The sequence below is a fragment of the Ochotona curzoniae genome, unplaced genomic scaffold (assembly GCF_017591425.1).
Source record: "Ochotona curzoniae isolate NIBS_2020 unplaced genomic scaffold, NIBS_Ocur_1.0 contig_4612, whole genome shotgun sequence".
Classification (NCBI taxonomy): Eukaryota; Metazoa; Chordata; class Mammalia; order Lagomorpha; family Ochotonidae; genus Ochotona; species Ochotona curzoniae.
Genome location: NW_024466343.1, coordinates 15,013,005 through 15,034,043, shown reverse-complemented (window position 1 = coordinate 15,034,043; position 21,039 = coordinate 15,013,005). Strand labels below are relative to the sequence as shown.

General features: G+C 36.8%; 1 protein-coding gene across 1 annotated transcript in view; it reads left to right on the top strand.

The window, feature by feature from the left end:
- Nucleotides 1–21,039, top strand: part of COL24A1 (collagen type XXIV alpha 1 chain) — a 298,672-nt gene that overhangs the window by 260,660 nt on the left and 16,973 nt on the right. The window contains exons 48-54 of the mRNA XM_040987252.1: nucleotides 1,137–1,244; nucleotides 1,337–1,390; nucleotides 2,263–2,325; nucleotides 4,004–4,057; nucleotides 7,175–7,210; nucleotides 16,594–16,629; nucleotides 16,722–16,748. Of these exons, the coding sequence (XP_040843186.1) occupies nucleotides 1,137–1,244; nucleotides 1,337–1,390; nucleotides 2,263–2,325; nucleotides 4,004–4,057; nucleotides 7,175–7,210; nucleotides 16,594–16,629; nucleotides 16,722–16,748 (378 nt within the window). The remainder of the gene's footprint in view (nucleotides 1–1,136; nucleotides 1,245–1,336; nucleotides 1,391–2,262; nucleotides 2,326–4,003; nucleotides 4,058–7,174; nucleotides 7,211–16,593; nucleotides 16,630–16,721; nucleotides 16,749–21,039) is intronic.

Below are 21,039 nucleotides of genomic sequence, written 5' to 3'. Positions count from 1 at the left end.
AAATAAATTGGAAAGATGCTACCTCTTATGTACAAGACATAGTATACTTGTTAAGTACAAAAAATCCCAAAAATAAGCCTTGTTTCAAATCATTAAAGAATTTTGACCAAAGTGTACCAAAAATTATCCTTCATTAACCAGTTGACTTAGCTCATACATTTATTTTTAGAAATAGTGTGAAAAATATTCCAACTCTCATTTCAAAAGCAAAGTATAAAAATAAATGCAAGATGACATTTTACTTTTTTAAAAAGATTTATTTATTTATTTTTATTACAAAGTCAGATATACAGAGAGGAGGAGAGACAGAGAGGAAGATCTTCCATCTGATGATTCACTCCCCAAGTGACCACAAAACGGCCGGTGCTGAGCCAATCCGAAGCCACGAACTAGGAACCCCTTCGGGGTCTCCCACGCGGGTGCAGGGTCCCAAAGCTTTGGGCCGTCCTCGACTGCTTTCTCAAGCCACAAGCAGGGAGCTGGATGGGAAGTGGGGCTGCCAGAATAGAACTGGCGGCCATATGGGATCCTGGTGCGTTCAAGGCGAGGACTTTAGCCACTAGGCCACGCCGCTGGGCATGAAGATGACATTTTAAATGATATATTAATGCAACAATAAGTAACATCATTATAAATGAACTTGTATGAATATTAAAGGAACCTAGAGGAACAGATACTGGACATTTCTTAAAAATAGAATCAACAAGGCAGTCATATCAAAAAACAGAATCTGCACCAGGAGACTGCCCAGAGTATCAGCTGCAGCATCTTTGAATGGAAGTGGAAACAAAGCAAAGCAATAGCAATTTATGTAAAATACAAGTTGCATCAAATACATGCATACTCCATACCTCACCATCCTCTTTGTAGACTACAGTGTCCTTCTTTAGTTTTATAGGTTCTTCTTTCCTCTTTTCTTTTTCTATGTTTATCACTACAGTCTTTGGAAGTTTCTTTTCCATTGCTACCTTCCTTTTTATTATAGTCAAATGTAATAAGAAAATGACCATGCAGAATTGTATTTCCCCAGTGCCTTGTACTATGCCTGCTGATGGACTTGTATTTGGGTTTCATTTAAAAACCAGTATGTTTGTAGGTTCTGAAGTCAAGGTCACCTTTCTTTTTCCTTTCCATAGGGCGAACAAGGGCTACCTGGTCAACCTGGAATTCAAGGTAAAAGAGGTCACCAAGGAGCTCAGGGCGATCAAGGACCACGTGGAGATCCTGGCCTAAAAGGGCAACCTGTATGTGCCAATTCAGAAATGCACTTAGCACTTAAGTTGCAGACCACACCATAATCATACAACCATACTCAGTGTGTCTGTTCACATTACAGGGAGAACATGGTGATCAAGGTTTGGCAGGCTTCCAAGGATTCCCAGGCCCCAAAGTATGTTCACATATTTTCCTACTGGTCTTTGTACCTATTTAGAAAAAAAAAAGATGCTTAAATAATCAGTAATTTCTGACTTGAGCTATTTTTTAACCTCTAAATTTCCTATTGTTATCATCCTTCAAAACATTTGTGGAAAATAGAGTTAAAAGATAAATTTGTTGGTGTGAGCATTGAGGCACAATGGGTTAAGCCATTGCTTAGAATATCCACATCCCATATCAGAGCACCAGTTGGAGTTCAATTTCCTCTGCTTCCAGTCCAACTTTCTACTTACGCATCTGGGAAGGCAGCACTGATGCCAGAGCAGTAGGTCTTCTGCAAACCATGTGCAAACCTGTATGGAGTTTCTGGCTCCTGACTTCAACCTGGCCCAGTGCAGTCTTGTTGGTATTTGGGGAGTACACCAGTAGATGGAGAATCTCTGTCTCTCCCTCCACATTCTCCCTCTTCTATGTCATGCTTTCTTTTAGATAAATAAATATTTTTAAATGAGTTTTAGTGCAAAAAATGCTTGAAGTCCATGCATGTAAGGGTTTTTCAAAAGTTCTTCTAATATGTGTGTTGGGGGGTGGATTTTATCTTTTAGCTCTATTTTTCCACAAACATTTTGAGGTATCTTCATAAACATAAGTTTGGAATTATTAATTTTAAAGTTTATGTAACTATCTATTTTCCTATCAATTTCATTGTGTGATTTTTTATCTTCTCTCATTCTTTTTTCCATGCATTTATTGTGAAACACAACAAAATTGAGACTTTTACACTTAGCACTTTTACCAATTATTTAGATTTTTTTAAAGATTCAGTTCTTGATAAATTGATGGATTTGCAGTTAAATGTCCTGACCTTTTCTATTGTACATTCAGGGTCCAGAGGGGGATGCTGGCAGTGTTGGAATATCGGGTCCTAAAGGGCCTCCTGGACAGAGAGTAAGTGTGACATTATCCTGCCTACCTTGAAATAGTACTGCTTTTCTTATTGTTGAACTTAAGAGTCTCTAGTATCCTCAAAACTACTAACTTAATAAACCACCTCTAAGGTATAAACTCCTAAGAACACTTGTAGACTTCAGTCCTTTTCAGTTCACAGATGAGTTCAGGCAAAACACCACCAATATTTTATTTCTTTAGAAAAAAAGATGTCACCAGAAGTACAGCAAAGAATGGCAATATATTTATTGACTATCAGGAAAAGAAATATAAACCACGTACTGTTGTGTTAATACAAGCACAGACCAGCGACCACCCCCAGGCAGCACCTGGAGGACGTTTGCTTGCAACCACAGCTCTGCAGACCACACTTTGACAAATAGTTGTGCTTTCCCACTTCAAGGGCAGGTATCCAAGAGAGTGCTGAGGAAGAATTTCTCAAAGAGCTGCAAAATTCGAGTCTGAAGAACTCCAGTGTGCATTTAGTGCCTGTACTTACAAGCTGTAGATAATGTAAACTGGATAAATGTGCCCACAACAGTTACTGGTTATCGACTTTCTTTACTGTTTTCTTGTTTTTACTCTTCATTTATCGTGAGCATGTTAGTTAATGAATTGGTCAATAACACTGAAAAGCAAATAAGTTTGAAAACTTTGGAGCATGCCTGGGCAGAGTAGCACCTCTGTGATGAGCAGGAGAGGCCGAGGTCAGTGTGGGGGGGGGGAGGGGAGGGGAGGGGAAGGGGAAAGTAGAGGGAAGGCAAGCAGGAGGAAAGGAACCTTGGAGACCTTCACAGTGAAACCCAGTGTCTTGTACAGAATATTCAATAAAAAGGCAAATTGTTACAATTCTATGGCCCTTCCATATCTCTTGCAACAATTGTTCTCCAATAATACTGAGTAGTGTTCTCATAAGAATTGTTTAAAATATTTTAACATTCCTTCAGCTATAAATGTGTTAATTATTTTCATGATTTCCAATGAACCCAGAAAAATTGATGCCGTCACATAAAGTTCAACTCTTGATTGTTTATGAATGGACTGTATGTGGAAAGACTTCTCTAGCAAATATTATTTTTAGGTTATTATTTATATTAAGCTTCCCCACTAATTAAATCTATTCACTCTAATTTTATTAAGTTATGAATTAATTAAGTCCTTTAAGAAGTTGGCTGCCTACCTAGCACCTGTCCTAAGCAGGGTCTCATTAAGTGATGTGTCTCTATGGGCCAAAACCTGAACCAGAAATTGTACCAGCTCATCAATAGTAAAGTTATATCAGCTAACTCAGAAATATTAATTTATTAGCACAGCATCTAAATAGAAAATTATCCAAAAGTTTGTTCATGATTATATATATTATGTAATTTCTCTTGTGATTTGTTGGTATAAATGTATATGTATACATATATAAACACATCATTGATCATATAAAAATAATAATGCTTATTAGCGTGTTAGTACTTAGACAGCTATTGCGTTCCTGCTAAGAAATTATAATAAACAGAGTTGTATCACACTTTTAATGAACATTACTCTGATTATGCTAATATGCCAAGATTTTATAACAAAAGCTATGATTATGCAGATGTGGTGGTTTTATCATTGTAGAGAGAATTTGGGATTTTTCTGACTTATAGTGAAAATGAAGCTGACAGCTTTTTTGTTACTCCAACAGGGAAACACTGGCCCCCTCGGCAGAGAAGGCATAATAGGGCCAACAGGTAGAACTGTAAGTTTAACACAATGCTTCTTCATGTACTTAATTTTTTTCTTATATTCTATTTCTAGAATAAATAAGGAATCCACCTACTTATTGAAGAAGAAAAATATGGAAATAGACATGCAGTTTCTTTTTGAAGGTGATTTCTGAGAAGTCAAGGATCATATGTGCAGTGAGGATGGGATAAATAGAGTGAGTTAGACACTTAAACCTGGAGTGGAAAAGAACTTACATGGGGATAGGAAAGGCCCTAAAAATGCACCTGTTTTCTGAAGGAGAAGGCATAGATAGCAAAGAAAGTGCAAACAGCCAAGATGTGAGTCTTCTGGGAGCACTTACTATGAAGGAAAGCAAGAAATAGTTGGTAAGAATAGCAGGAAAATCAGGATAGCACAAGGTTAGATGACATTTTCAAGAAAAGAAGACAACTTTGTGAAAATAAGTTACAGCAAGAGATATAGCACAGGTTGTAGCAAACAATAATGTAAATTAAAATAGTAACTTTTCTCAAACTCTAAAAGTGCTTACAGTAGATGCTATGATTTCCGGTCATTTCCAGTCATTAGAAAAAGAAGCACATGAGGTTCATGGAGGTTCACATAGTCATTCAAGGCGACTGAGTTAGTGAGTTACACAGCTGATTCTTCTTACTTTATACCCCTGCCAAGCTATGTCTGGAAGAGAAACTGAGACAGAATCTGCCAGTGCTTGAGACATTTGGCTATGACAAGATTAGGGATTTGCTCATGAGAAATTCTTACAGTGCTAAATATTGTGTAAACAGGAAAAAGTGCACAGTGTAAAGGATAAAACTGAATCTCAGAAATGAGAGATTTATTCCTGGCACAGAATCAGTATGTCAAGTCATGTGAATGTGTCACAAATAAGTACACAGAGTTTAAAAGTATAAAAATAGTAGGCCTAAAGGACTAGAGGAGAGAGTTTTAGAATGTCTAACCAAAAGAAAAAATGTACCACTCAACATTTCTCTAGATTTTCCCATTTGCTTTTCAGAACTCCATAAGATTGTAAGTGGGAGAATGCTCATGTTTCAGTGGGTGGTTCTTCAACAAGCTAAGGAACACATACTGTTCTCATTACAGAATGATTGTTCTCTGTCAAAAATGTGAACTATTAATTGGTCAAGGAAAATGTGATACAAAAATGTCTCAATTAAAATATCTTACTGGTTTTGTTTATAGATAGTTCTCAAAGTCCCTTACAATATTTAGCGTGCACATCACATTTTTCTCATTTTCTGTTTTCCATTCAAAGGAGAAAAATTTCTTGTGAAAAAAATAAGCATTTCAGAATGACAAAAACATTGTGAAAAAACAGTGGTGGGAAGAGAGGAACTTGTTTTTCCAAATAAGAAGATACTACAAAGACATTGTAGCTGGAATTACTTAGTAGCACAAAGAGATTTATAAATAGATCTATGTAACAGAGTAAGATCTCTAATTAGATGCAAGTATTTAATTATAACAAAAATGATAAATCAAGATGATGTGGGCTGTAACAGAAATCCTGAGTCAAGTTGGTTTTAACAATAAAGAAATTTATATCACATTACATGAAGTCGAGTGGTTAGGGAAGTCTTCAGATTTTGTTATTTAGTGACTTCATGATGTCTAAGACCAAGTTTTTAGATGCCTCCCTGCTTTGCTATCCTAAGTGTTGGTTTCATAGTTACACTTATGGCAAGATGACAATTCCTCTGGAGTCACATCCAGACACAGTTATCCAAAGCAAGGGTAGCAATGATCTATAATTCTATCATGGAAAAAAATTTAAAATTTTTCTGAATATTCCCATTGCATTTTTCCAGGGAATGGAGATGTCGTTATTTTGCTATAAAAACATGGAACCCCATTAAGAATAAAACCATAGGTGATGTTTTCAGGTCTAAACAGTATAATCATAGAAGAAATCTTGAAATCTAAAGTAGAGCATAAGGGCTGGGGAGACCTATTCTATGAAATAGGAAAGCTGTAATGGAAATTTAGCATATGTGAGGTACTCATAAGGCATCTCTATCACATGTCAGAATACCCAGCTTCCACTCCTGGCTCTGGCTCCCGCTCCTGACTCCAACTTCTGCTAATGCAGACCCAGGGAGGGAGCAAGGAGGAATCAAGTAATTGGGTTCCTGCTGTCCACATAGGAGACCTGGATTGAATTCCTGGAGCCTGACTTTACCCGGGCTTATTTCAGCCAACTATGGATATTTGATTAATGAATCAGCAGATGAAAGAACTTTCTGTTTCTGTGTCTCTGCTTCTCAAGTAATCGTCTTTAAAATAGAAAGATGGAAAATTATAAAAAAGACAGAAAATATGCTTAGATTCTTGAATATTTTTAAATTATTTATGGAAATGATTTTATATAGAAAAGACAATATAGTTTGGAAGAATACTTGCTGTGCTTTTAAGATATGACATGTTAATATAAAAAGAGTTCTCACAAATCAGTTTTGAAAAGATAGAAAAGTCAGTAGAAAAAGAAGAAATCCAAAAGATCAACAATTACACTAAAAGAAGCTCACCTTACTTTATGTCAAAGGAATAAAAATTAATAATAGACAGTAATCTAACCTTTCAGAAGAGAATATGGTATTCTCACTTATTTCTTGTAGAAATCTAAACTATAGTCTTTATGGGAAGAATATTGTTAAACCATAAGTATATATGTTCTTTACCTAACTCTGCCACTTTGAGGAATGTTTCCAATAGAAACAAAAAACACTCAGTACACTAAGGGATTTTTTTTCAAAGCTTTTTGCACAATACTATTTGTATTGGCAAGCAGACAACCCTGGAATGCTCATCTGTAAGGAAATGACCAAAAAACTGTGATCTAACTATTTCATGGGGTATTATGTGATTATTTAAAAAATCCTTATGTAATTTGACTTTCAGATATTTCATGAGTGTTTAGTGAAACAGCATGATTCATAGGAGAATATATAAATAATACTTAGTCCAACATTATGAAATGGGACCAATATCCCTTATACCTATGTGAATAAAGTTGTCAATAAGGGATTACACATCTCCATGTGCAACCTCAAATGCATTAAATAACTATCAATAACATGGAACTAAAATCTTTTCTTTTTTCTTTTAGGGACTCAGAGGTGAAAAGGGCTTTAGAGGTGAAGCTGTAAGTTTAATTTTTCACCAGGTTGTAAGCTCCATAAAAGCAAGCATGTTGTTAGTTTGTTCATACTATATCTCTAATGGCTGTGAAATAAAAATGAAATTGTAGTTGTCAGGGTTAGAATAAACCTGTGTGTTATGCTGCAGTAGAAATCTATGACGCTCTAAATGTGTTTAGAACCTTTCATGTAATTCTGGGAACAGAATGCTGTGTGGACAGTCCTTGATTTGTGAGGCATCAGGAGAGGAGGTTGTGGGTCTTGCTCACCAGCACCCAACAAGAGCACTGCTGGGTGGCTTTAGGTGGACACTCACAGTCAACAGAAAAGGTTGCAAAGCAGAAGTAAGTCATTTGTTTTATATTTCAGCCTATAGCAAGCAATAGTCAAAGTACAGGCAAAAGCATCCAGCACAGTTGCCTACATTTCCAGGTTGTCAATTCCTCCATGAGAAGAATGCCTCTTCCCACAGTTAAAGGAACCACTTTCCCCAGCAGATATCTTGCTGAGCTTATTAAAGCAGCAGCCATAGACAGAGGTCAGGCACGAGATAGAAGAGGTTGAAACTCAATACAGAAAGCTTGTAAAAACAAACCTCACAATAGTCGTAATAAAATTACATAGTGACAGTTAAAACTTTTTTGCTTCTCATTATAGGGTATACTTGGGACTCAGAATAAGTAAATTGCAATTATATTAATTATCTGGAAAGGGAAACATTAACTGATTTCAGATAGCCTACGACTCCCAAAAGGCGTTAGAGTAGACACATTGTTTTTCTCAATGTGGCTGTCGCTATTTTCAGTAGATCTACCGTTAGCAGGATGTAAGAATGTATGCATGTACTAAAGCCATATCCCCCCGAGGAATGGGAATGAGAAAGGAAAAGCAGTGAGGCTTGGAGTTAGCCCATTTTCCACCAGCACTCCTCCTCTGGCTCAGCATGCCTTTCCAGCTGATCCTCTCCAAGCACTCTGTCTGGAACATAAGCTTCCAGCAGGATTAGGAAACTTGAGGTACCTACACGATGTCAAAAATGTCATGTGAAAAAAAAAAATGTGTCTGATGAACCACAAGCATAGTTGGAGTATGACTATAACCTTAGATTGCACAGTGGAAATCTAGTATCCAGAATAAAGCAGGTAGTGGCTCAAAGCAGTCCTTCTCCAATAAGAAACAAACACACTAAGCATGCTCACATGGTGGTGAGCCATGCTTTGGAGACTAGCTGATATACCTGCAATGTTGAGCTCCTGCCGGACACTGCAGCTTGGTCACAGCCTTCTGCGTGGTTTCTCTTGCTTCCTCCCTGCTTGACTTTCTCTGCTGCTCTTTCTCTACTGCATTCTTTATCTCTGATTCCTGCCCATCTTAAGGTGTCAGTGTAGAGATAATTTGCTCAGACTCTGAAGTTTGAATGTTATGATCTGTTTCATATTCAGAATTTGCTATCTCTGTTGGTAACACTTATTTCCTTATATGGATCAATCTAGAGCCTATTGTTCTTTGAACAACAGAAATTTAAGTTAAATGTTGTTTGAAAGCATTTATTCTAGTTTTTAAAAAATAGTGACCTTATGAAGTGTGCTATCTGCAAACTAAATTTATAAGTATATTTTTTCACTATGTGATATTAAAAGAAATGAAATAACAATGTTCTTTATTCCCCTGTGTAATTAATCCATCATGTTTTCAAGATTTTAGCAATTAATTCTTTTTTAGATATTTGGAGTGGGGAGTTAAAACGTCAAGGTTGTATTTTAATTTCTGGTTCATTAACTCAATGTCCCATTTATTATAAAATATATTCAATTGTATGTTGATGGCTAAATTTTGGCAACTTGGCTATTCCCTGTTTGTTTTCAAAAAGGCTATAACTATTATGTACTGATCTGCTTTTTCTTTTTGCTATCTTTAAATTGTTTTTGAACTAGGAAAATAGGATTCAGGAGGTATCAGGACTAAACAAGTCTATGAGTTGTAATGCCTACAATTTGCTTGATCCCACTTTTTCCAATTTTTTGATGATTTGCTTTTGGGGCTGTCTCAAGTGTGTACAAGTATTTTGGAACAACTCTGTATGTTACATAATGCTACTTAAGCAGGAGAGAATTCCAAAAGAGATCACATTGTGCTAATATTTTGATTTATTTTTCTAAAATATTTGTCACAAAGAATTCTACATGTTACATTTTTATGCCTAACTGAATTTTAATTGTATGCTCTTAAATAATGTCAATCTTTGCATTCACATCATTATGCACTAGAGTGCCAAGTACTATAATTTTTTGAAAAAAAGATTTAAGATTTTCTCTGATTAATTCTTTGTAAGTTACCTTGAATAAATGGATTTCCTGATTTTTATTAGTAGATATTGGAAGCAGTCTTACATGTAATGAATTCTATAAAGCATGTTGAACTCTTCCTGCAGCACACAAGAGAAGTCAGGAGTAGACACAAACGTCCTGTCTATTCTTGTATCCGTTTTTGAAGTGGAGGAAAATTTTAAATTATTGTATAGCTTTTCTCACTTTCTTCTCAAACTTCTAGTTTTTCATTGTAACTTTTTTTTTTAAAAGGAAAAGTAACTGTCGGATCAAGCATGATATCAATATCTGTGTTATTTATCACAAAGGAACAAATAAGCTCCATTTGTGTGGTCTTAAATTTCATATAAAAAAAGGTTAAATGAAATGTACCATTATGGAAAATTGTTAGCCTAGTGTTTGGTTTTGAAAGTTCCATTCTAGATCCTATTACATTGGATATTCTTAAGCAAATAATTCTTTCATTGTTTATTAGTGGAAATTTGTAGGAAGTTTGTGTATATTCCAGATAAAGATAATTCCCCTGGGGTGGTGGGAGGTCTGCTGATGGTATTCTCTGTTGTCATCCCTGGACATAACACCTGGTACTCAGGACTCCTCCTTGTACCTAAACCCCACTTTGCCTTGATTTACAAGGCCCTACATGAATTATCCCACTTGCCTTTCTGTTAGGATGATACGCCCTTTGCCACCTACCTTAATCTTCCTTCTATTCTTTGAAATATGCTTGTCTTTTAATTAGGAAATAATTTCACCTCTTGAAATGACTTGTTTTAACTAAATAGGTCTCTGCTCAAATACCATCTTAAAGAAGACTTCTGTGATCACTCTGTCCTTATTTCTGGTCATTCCCTTGCATGGTATCATGTCTGTTTTCTTCATAACAGTTAACACACTTTGTAATTGTTTTATTTCCCCTCTACCAGAATATAAACTGCATGAAGGCATAAAATGCCAGTGATCAGTGACTAAGACAGAATCTGCCATCTATTAGGCAATATTCCATTAACATATGGATAAATAAATAAATAAATAAATACCATCCCCTAAAATTAAATATTGGGCAATATTTGCAAACATCACCTGGGATTCCTGAATTAATCTACGTATTAGTATTGTTTTGTGGTTTATCATAGTTCTTTTCATGAATAAAATGCCAATTCTCAATACCCACAAGTGAAAATAATAACAAATGCATTTAGAGCAGGCAATTAAGTCAGTTTTTTAAAAGTCAAGTGGCCTGGTGCGATGGCGTAGTGCTTAAGGTCCTCGCCTTGAACACGCCAGGATCCACTATGGGCACCAGTTCTAATCCCAGCAGCTCCATTTCCCATCCAGCTCCCTGCTTGTGACCTGGGAAAAGCAGTCGAGAACAGCCCAAAGCCTTGGGACCCTACACCCATTTGGGAGACCCGGAGGAGGCTCCTGGCTCCTGGCTCCTGGCGTAGATTGGCTCAGCTCCAGCCATTGCAGCCACTTTGGGAAGTGACCCATCAGACAGATCTTCTTCTCTGTCTCTCCTCCTCTCTGTATATCTGCCTTTCCAGTAAAATAAAAAAGTCAAGTGGCAAATTCAAATTATTAGGTTTTCTCCTGTTTTATTGCAGAATAACTAATACTAAATAGTTCTCTTATTGTTTCTTTACGTTTGATTCCATTACAACTTAAGGAGCTTTATAAAGGCGATCTTTATTCCTAGAAATCATTCTGCAAGTACTTTAATCCAGAAACTGTACCTTTAAGTCTTTTTTCCTTTGTTCACACGGAAAATCTTGGTAATATGCCTGACATTCTCATAGGAGCTTTTTCAGTGCATTCTCCAGGCTTGTTTTCTCTGAAGAGATGACTTAAGTTAGATAATTAGAAGACCCAGGATGGATTACCACGCTTAAGAATGTATTGTCTTTCTGGAAGTCAGTCTCATTAAATGAGGCTCTTGGGCAATGAATTGTGCTAGCTAAGACTAGTTAAACAGGGAAATATACCTCACTTCATTTAGAAAAAGAAGAATCACATCAGGGTATTGAAATAGTTTCATAGATCTTAGTTTTAAATGAAGCTAGGGTAAGAATTTATAAAATTTTGCTTTTGTTGCCAACTTTTATACCTAGATCAAAGCATGATTCGGTGTTTTAAAATTATACAGATTTTATATATACAGATTATACATAAAATTGCTTACACAACACAAGCACAAGTATAGTATTCCTCTAACATAAATTGGGTTTCTTGGTTTGGAAGCTTTATATCTTTCTATAATTCTCTAGTACTAACCTCAAGTAGGCCCTCCACCACTGAGAGCTCTTTCTGTATCGCCACAAACAAACAAACAAAGTTCCTTTTCTTTTATTCTTGACTGCTAGCCTAGGCTAATTTACAGATGAGTCCATAGGAGCAGGCATTTAGTCTAGTGGTCAGTTAAATGTCACTTGGGATACCCAGGTCCTACAATGGAGTGCCTGGCAGTAAGTCCCAGGATTACTTCCAATCCTCACTTCCTGCTAATGTACACCCTGAGAATGAGCAGTGATGACTCAAATATCTGGGTGCAGCAACTCACATGGCGGTCCCAGATTAAGTTCCCAGATTTGGCACCGTGAATGCCCGCATTTGGAGACCGAGCCAGCAAATAAAAAATACTTTCTGTCTTTCTCACACCCTCCCTCTCTCTCTTTAATATAACAATAATAATAATAGTAATAATAATAAAGGTAACCGTTAAGATGCCCACATTCCATGCCACAGTAACTGAGTTCAGTACCTACCCTCCAGCTTTCTGTTAATGCAGACACTGGAAGGCAGCAGTGATGACTCAAGTAACTGAGTTGTTGTCACTCACATTGGAGATCTGGATTGAGTTTCTAGCCCCCAGGTTTACTTTGACCCAGTCCTGGCCATCTGGAGAGTAAAGCTGCAGAAAAAGATAACAGCTTTCGCTCTCACTCTCTCTCCTTACTCCTTGTTCCCTAAACCCTCTCAAATAGATAACTGACATTAACGGAGTAGAAAATGATCCCCTACGTCCATGGATATTCTCTAAATGGAGCTAGAGTTTTGTGGCATCCTAGGAAAATCTCCTAGTGGAACAGCATTTGGAATTCTGTCCTCCTACTTCAAAACTATCCTGTTATTGGAAAATTACCCATCAGAGGTTACATGGAAATTTCCCAATTTCCATGAGACCCAAATACTTCTAGAAATTTTTGGAGTAATGAAAAGAGGATTGCCAAGACAATAAAATTTTAACTCATAGCAGAAATATCACATGAAAAGGATTTTGACAAATTGTCACGACTTGAAATGCAAAACTGAGGGTAATACAAGTAAAAAAAGGTAGAGAGAAAACAGTCTTAGTATGGATCTTCAGTTCGACTGCCTGATTTTGTTATACATTATTTAATTTTTTAAAAATAAAATATTGAACAATCATTAATATATCACCAATATTTTGTCTAAGTTAATGTGTTCCCAGTTCTTGATTAGCAAAGTTGTCTTTTTTGCCTCCAATTTGAAAGTAAAGAGGATGGTTTAAATATCATACTTGGAGTACTAGCAACAAATGAAAAATATAAAGCAATGCATGTATATAACTTTTTCAAATTCATATAGTTTATTACTAAAATGAAAACCTTAAAATTCAAGTACACATTTCTATTTGCATCCATACAATCTTCAAAAATGAAATTCTCACCTATATCCCTTCTCCAGATATAAAATATGAGGGAGAAAATTAATAAAAATCTTGGGAAACAAAGCACCATTCCAAAGTGAACTTTGGAAATCATCTTTACCAAATCTGTTATGTTACATTTGAGATATTTCAAAGTCCCATGCAGTAAGCAACTCATTCATTGACATATAGCAAAGTCTAAAGACGAGTTTCAGAAACAAGACCAGAGCCCAGCTCTTACAATTTTTCTAGAATTTTGCTAGAATTCATAGCACTGCTCAGAAAATAAGGATACTACAGATACTATACCCTTCCCCATACCAAGAGTAGCATTATCTGCCCACATGCCAGATAAACTCCCGATTTGAAGTCATGCACAATGCCTTGTGACTCACCCCATCATAATCAGGTTGCTGTTTAATAAATCATGTTTAATATTGCTAAAGGCTCAACTTTCAACCCAGTGGTTCTCAGTCAAGAATCATTTACCCTGTTCATTCCCAAGAGATGTTTAGCCTTCTATAGTATGGATGGGGCACATCCAATGCAAGGACCATATAAGGCCACAAAATCATTTGGTCTGGGTCTGCTAAGGCAACAATAGGCAGAACTCACAATTCAGCAAGTTAGTTTCCAGTTGATAATCTTGTATGGCCCATAGATTAGGTATATATATCAAAAAGGTCTTGGCAAAGGTTCCCCTTCCAAACTTTAAGAGAAAAGAGAGAATTGCTACTGGCACCTAGTGAATGAAGACTAGAAATGCTTTTAAAAATGCTACAACTGAAGCTCCTTGATTCATAAATGGGAAAAGAGAACTTCTGTGCAACTGAGCCAGCCTAAACTACAGATCATGAAAGTAAACCCAGAGTGCATTTACAGAACCTGGTTCCTTGGTGTTATAAGCTAAACTTTGGCCTATGGCACTGGCAGCCTATATGGATACCAGCTTATGTCCTAGGTGCTCCACTCCAGTCCAGCTCCCTATTTACGACCTGGGAAAGCAGCAGAGGATGGCCCAAGTCCCTGAGCCTCTGCACCCATGTGGGAGACCCAGAGGAGGCTCCTGGCTCCTGGATGGAGATTTGGGACTAACCAGTAGATGGAAGATATTTCTTTCTTTCTCTCTCTCTCTCTCTTTTTCCCCTCTCTCTAACCTCTCTGCTTCTTCCACTTTCTCTATGCCGCTTTTTCTTTCTGTAATTCTTTCAGGTAAAAAAATAAACATTTAATAAAAGACAGTATTTACATAAATAAGTAGTATAAGGAAATTGCATAAAGGAATGTACAAAAAGGAAAAGACTAACATACTCAGGTTCAAACATGTGCAGTAATCCGTATTTTTAAGATTTATTTATTTATTTGAAAGGAAGAATGACAGGAAGAGAGACAAAGCAGCTGGAGGGAGCTCTTCATCCACTAGTTCATGCTGCCATTCTGGACCAGACTAAAGCCAGGCATTAGGACCTGGGCTGCCACTTGGATGACAGACCCAGGTACTTGGGCCATCTTCTGCTATGTTCCCAAACACCTTAGCAGGAAGCTGGAATGGAAGTAGAGTAGTCAAGACTTACATCAGCATTGTGATATGAGATGCTAGAATCAAGCAACAGCTTCCCCTCTGTGTCACAACATCAGCCTCTATGAGTATTTGTCTTGTTATATTCTGTGTTACTTCTAAAGAATTATACGTAAATTATAGGATTAATTGGTAAGAGAATCTGTTTTTTTAAATGAAGTAGTTTTATTGTAGCCAAATAATCATTCACACTAACTTCATGTCCCCCTTTAGAAATTAACAGTTTTATTATAGAGAAGGTGAATCACTTCTTCCTAATGGTGAACTTGGAAGAATTAAAGAGAACTAATAAATGATTCATTATTGGAATCCTATTCTCTTGGCTACTTGCCCTATTCTGAGCAGTTGTTTCATTTAGTTTGCCCTGTCCTGTCCTGTTGGGTTTGAATTATTCTGTTTGATATTTGTGGTGATCCGACTTGTTCTGAGTAACAAGCTGAAATGCATTCAATGAAATTATCAGTCAAAATAGTTTCTTCATTTCATCATTAACTTTTCTTTCAAAGTCAAAGACAAGATATATATTTTGCCCTAAATCATCAGTGATACTTTGCAAATGACAGAAATATGTTCAATGGGGTAAAATGCCATGACTGTTTATTAGTTGAACAGCATTGATTCAAAGCCAGGAAGTTTATACAACCAAATACACTAAGTCTTTGTATGTTTAAAAGACTGCCTCTAATATGACATTTGTGCAACTTACCATTCCACTCCTGAAATATAAATTGTATACATTCTCTTAGCATTGTAATTATAAACCATGGAAACTAGGAAGAGTTCAGCAGACTTACTGTGGCCCTTAATGTAGCTCTTTCAGATAAAAATAAACCTTTAATAAAAGACAGTATTTACATAAAATGATGATAGTTTATCCACCACATATAAAGACTTACTGGATTATTTTAACTAAATAATTATATGACTATATTTCCACTTTGTATGTAGAATATAGTTAGGACTGTAGAGAGAATAATGTCAGGAAAGTCAAATTAGCAGTGTAGAGAAAATGCTAATTTCAGTTGATTCAGACTACTCTAATAGATGACCATAAATTGGATGGCTTCAGCAACAAACATTCTAAGCTAAGAAGATTGAGGTGCCCAACATACTCAGTATCTGGTGAGGATTGACATCCTGGTTTGTAGAAGTCCACCTTATTGTAGCCTCTCATAGTAGAAGACAAATCCTCTCTTACATTATTTCTCATAAAAGCACAAATCTCTTCCATGAGGTCTCCACCCTCGTGACTTCATTACATCCCAAAGGGCCCTCCTCTGAACACCATCACATTGCTAGTTAGAGGATTCAACCTGTGAATTTTGGAGAAACACAAATATTCAGCCCATAGTACATGAGTTCTGCTAAGTCAAAACAATTGCTGTATGGATGAAGCAACAGTATTTTAGAGGAGTTTGGAAATGAAATCAATAGAAATTGATAACCGATTCATTGGGAATGAAGGAATTATCTAAGAACACTATCTTTGACAATTAGGTATGTCAACAGGAAAAACACACAAAGACAGTATTAATATTTTATTATTAATAGTATAATAATTATTTATTGTTAACAATGTAACAATGACATATCATTACATTATATAATAGTTTTCTATAGTTAGCAGAAAACTAAATATCCAGCTTGTTTATGAACATGAATGAGAGATAAGTGCAAGAGTTTGAAAATACTCAAACAATTTTGACTCTTAAGACAGGCCTGACACAAAAAGACAGTGTTAATTATTCATTCCCTTGTTTACAGCAAACCAAAAGCTTACAGTATGCCAATTTTGCCGTCTCTTTCTTCCAGGGTCCCCAAGGACCAAAAGGTCAACCTGGACCTCCAGTGAGTTTCTTTACATTTCTGTCTATTAATCATTGATTCTTGCCTGGTTTAGGATAAAGAATTAGTAAATTTTTCTGTTTGTTGTATTACAGGGTCCACCTGGAGCACCAGGCCCAAGCGTAAGTTTTCTTGATTGGGTTACATTTTGTTTTATCTTAGACTTTCATATTAACATTTTAAAACTTTTTCTATTGACTCACTCACTATTGAAGGTGTTCTTTGTGTGTATCTATCTTTTTCATTCTACTTGAATATAGAACTAGTTAAACTAAACTCTTTTTAAATCCAAGTCTCCTATTTCTTATCTAAAAAGGGAATTAATATCTCTTACTTTTTGGATGGTTTTGAGTATCAAATAAAAGCATTCACCACAGCGTACTGCATGTAATAAATGTTCAAAAATGGTAACTCCCTCTATTTCTTCCTATTTCTAGGTCCTAGTTCTCTTGTTTTTAAATGTTCTTTGTTACCAACGAAAATTATTCACTTTTTCAGCTTTACATGAGTCCTTGTTGGTTGTTGCTGGCTGCTGAAGGCCTCGAATTTGCCAAGTTTGCTATCTAACAGCCCAAACCTTGTCCCCTTAGCCCTGAGGCAGTGCCTCTGCTGCTCAGCTGGGACTCAAGACTTCTGAGCTTGGTTTCCTTCATACTTTGTTTCTACTCTTGAATTCATTGGTATCTTTGCTTTTCTGCTTCCAATTGGAGATCTCCCTCCATCTCCAACCCTCTCCCAATCCCAATCCCAATCCCAATCCGTCAGCCTTCTGGTTAAATTCAATGGTCCTTGGTTACATTGCTTGTCTAAAGATCTGTCATTGACTATGCTATTCCGTACAACAGTCACTCTTGCACCTTGCAAGTCATACTTCCACATACTGCTCTGATGTCGCTGGGGCCTCTGATGGTTCTAAGTGATGATAACCTGTTTTCCTCTCAGCAGATGAGTAGCTTTCATTTCCCTTGTTTTTGTTTTTGTTTTGTTTGTCTTATTGTTTTTGTTGTTCATATGGAATAAGGACTGTCTTTCAAAGTATTACAGAAAAAAGCCTCCTTGGAAATGGAAGACCCATTTGTCAAATTCTTTACTGTCTTTATTACTTTACTGATAGGGATTAAAACCTTCCCTATGTGGACGTCAGTGTTAACAACAATCTTCAATTGGCAGTTCACTCTATACTTTTCTGTTCCTCCTTTCCCTTACATCTCCACAGTGTAAGGGTTAGAAGTACCCTCACTAGTTGCCTTGCCACCTTACAATGACACTAATATTCTATAGCTATATTTCCAAAAAAACACAAAATTCTAAAGAATCATGTCATTGGCAAATTATAAAGGCATTAGTAAAACTGACACATATACTGTGACACTTAAAAAATGTGTACTCCTGTATTGTCATTATTAGGACATGTCAGAGGTTTCTGTTCTGAGCATATTATGGGTAATAATATAAATAAAATTTATACAAATTAATATAAATTATACATATATAAATTAAAAGGACAATAAAATGAAAAAGTAGTAACTAAGCACAGAATAAGTACTCAATAATGTTTTCTTTATTTCTTTTTTTAAATTTCATTTCATTTTATGACACAGTTTCACAGGCTCTGGGATTCCCCCAACCTCTCTCCACGCCCTCCCCTCATGCTAGATTCCTCCACCTTGTTGCGTATTACAGTTCAAATCCAGTCATGATTCCTTCATTGCAAGCATGTACCATGCATAGAGTCCAGCCTCTTATGTAAAGATAGATTCAACAGTTTCCTTGGGAGACCATCTCTGATCTGAAAGTAGAGCTGGCAGAATATCATCCCCTCCAATGAAAAAGCACAACATAACATCAATAACAGTTTACAACATTATGGAGTTAACTGACATGGTATTGAGTGACCAATATGTTAGAAAATTCAAGTTCTTAACCACATCCTGTGACTGCTTCATTGACATTTCAATTTTAGTTTATATACAGAACTGGTTGCTATACACCTTAAAATGGCTATACGGTACTATTCAGCTGTCTCATGTCTATTTTCATTTTTATATTTAGCAGTTTATAATGTTGAAGCATACTTTTTACTGAACTTTAGGGTAGTTCAAGCTGGCTTATAACTCTAACAAGGCATATGTCAACAGTTGAGGCACAGAACAGTTTTAGGGGGGGGTGTGTAGAGAAACCTTCAATACCTTAGTGAGGAGTAACTAATCTTTGTGTCCTACCTAGTAAGGTATATGTGAATCCAAGCTTTCCGTTTCCTGTCTAATCCTAAGCTTTATTTATTGGTTTCAGTCTGTCTAATCTAATTTCTAGGGGGAGGGGCTCCAGAGCAATCCTGATGGTCATTGCAAGAGAGAATGGGGATCCAAAGTTGGAACTAAGTAAGGACCAGAGAAAGCTCCTGAAGGGAGTTTACTGTTCTTCTGTTTCTGAGGTCTGCTTAGGGCTCCCAGATATTATTCTGATGACATTAGATCTGTGAGGAAGGATCTGGCATCTTTCCTCCCAGGTGGGAGATCTGAAAAGTAGTGGATGACCTCAGAGTTCTTGGCCTACAAGGGCAGTCCAATTCCCCCTGGTCTCCTCGGCAGTTGGGATGTAGTCCTTGGTGCCCGTACTGATAGTCCTTGGTGAGGATCCAGGAGTCCCCAGGGCTGGGATACAAGCCTCCCTCCTCCTGTCCTCCTGCTCCACTCTGGGGGTCCCCCCTGCTCTGTGCATATAACCTCCTGTTGAGAGGTTGTCAGGATCACTCTTGATTCCCCCTGTATGTCTTTATAGTTTTGCTAATGTCTAATGCTGATTTGAGTCTGTTTTCTATAAGTTACCTATTATATTCTTGATAGGTAATACTTAACACATTTGAAGGAGGTGGAAGATTTCTCTGCTCTCCCACTCCATTATGGAATAACATACAGTATTAAAAGTATATTAGGTTTTGCAGTTCTTTGATGTAGATCATAAGCAGTCTGACTCACATTGATTGTTGGTTCACTGGTTACATCACAATATCTTATTGCATGTGATACAGGCTGTTTGAGGTTGAAATAATATTACAATTTACAGGAAATGTTTTTTTATTGACATAAATTCATCTTAAATTAAGGCAAACATGTTATTTTGGAATTGGCTCATTTTCCTTAACATAGTGGTTTCCAGTTGGACCCATCTGGCCACAAAGAACTGCATTTCGGGTTTTTTTTTTTTGTTTTTGATTTTGTTTTTTGATAGCTGAATAGTGTTCTGTGGAGTAGATGAACCATAGCTTTCTTATTCAGTCTTCTGTTGATGGGCATTTCGGTTGCTTCCAAGTTTTTGCAATTACTGATTGTGCTGCTATGAGCATAGGGGTGCATGTTGGTTTCTCATGCACCAGGTGTTTTGGATATATTCCTAGAAGTGCTATTGCTGGATCATATGGTATGCAGATTTTCAGTTGTTTGAGTGTTCTCCATACTGATTTCCATAGAGGCTGTACCAACCTGCAGTCCCACCAACAGTGGAGTAGGGTTCCCTTTTCCCCACCTCCTCACCAGCAAGTGTTGGTTTTGTATTTGAGCCATTCTTACTGGCGTTAGGTGGTACCTCATTGATGTCTTAATTTGGATTTCCCTTATTGCCAGGGAATTTGAGCATTTTTTTATATGTTTGTTTGCCATTCGGGTTTGTTCCTTTGTAAAATGTCTGCCCATTTCCCATGCCCATTTGTTGAGTGGTTTGTTTGTTTTGGTGTTTTGGCAGTTCTGGAGATCTTTGTATATCTGGAGATTAGCCCCCTATCACCTATGTAGTGAGCAAAGATCTCCTATTCTGTGGGTTGCTCTTTTACTTTATTGGTTGTTTCCTTTGCTGTACAGAAGCTTGTTTGTTTGATGAGGTCCCATTTGTTTATTTTGGTCTTGATTGCTATTGCTTTTAGTGTCCTTTTTAGGAAGTCAGGGCCTACACCTAAATCTTGCAGGGTGTTTCCAACATTTTCTTCTAAAAGTTTGAAGGTGTCTGGATGTAGGTTTAGGTCTTTAATTCATTTAGATTGGATCTTAGTGTATGGTGAAAGATGTTGGTCTATCTTCTTGTTTCTGCAGGCTATAAACCAGTTGTCCCAACAGCACTTATTGATGAGACCTTCCTATTTGCCTGGATTGTCATCTGTTTTTTTTGTCAAAGATTATTTGGTTATATCCGCGAGGGTTCCCTTCTGTTGCTTCTATTCTGCTCCATTGATCCTCGTCTCTATCTTTGTGCCAGTACCAGGCTGTTTTGATAACCACCACCCTATAGTATGTCCAGAGGTCCAGACTTGTGATTCCCCATGTTAACTCCCTATTCTTCATGATGGTTCTAGCTATTCGTGGTTTTTTGTGTTTCCAGATGAACCTTTGTATCATTTTTCCCAGTTCAATGAAGAATGTT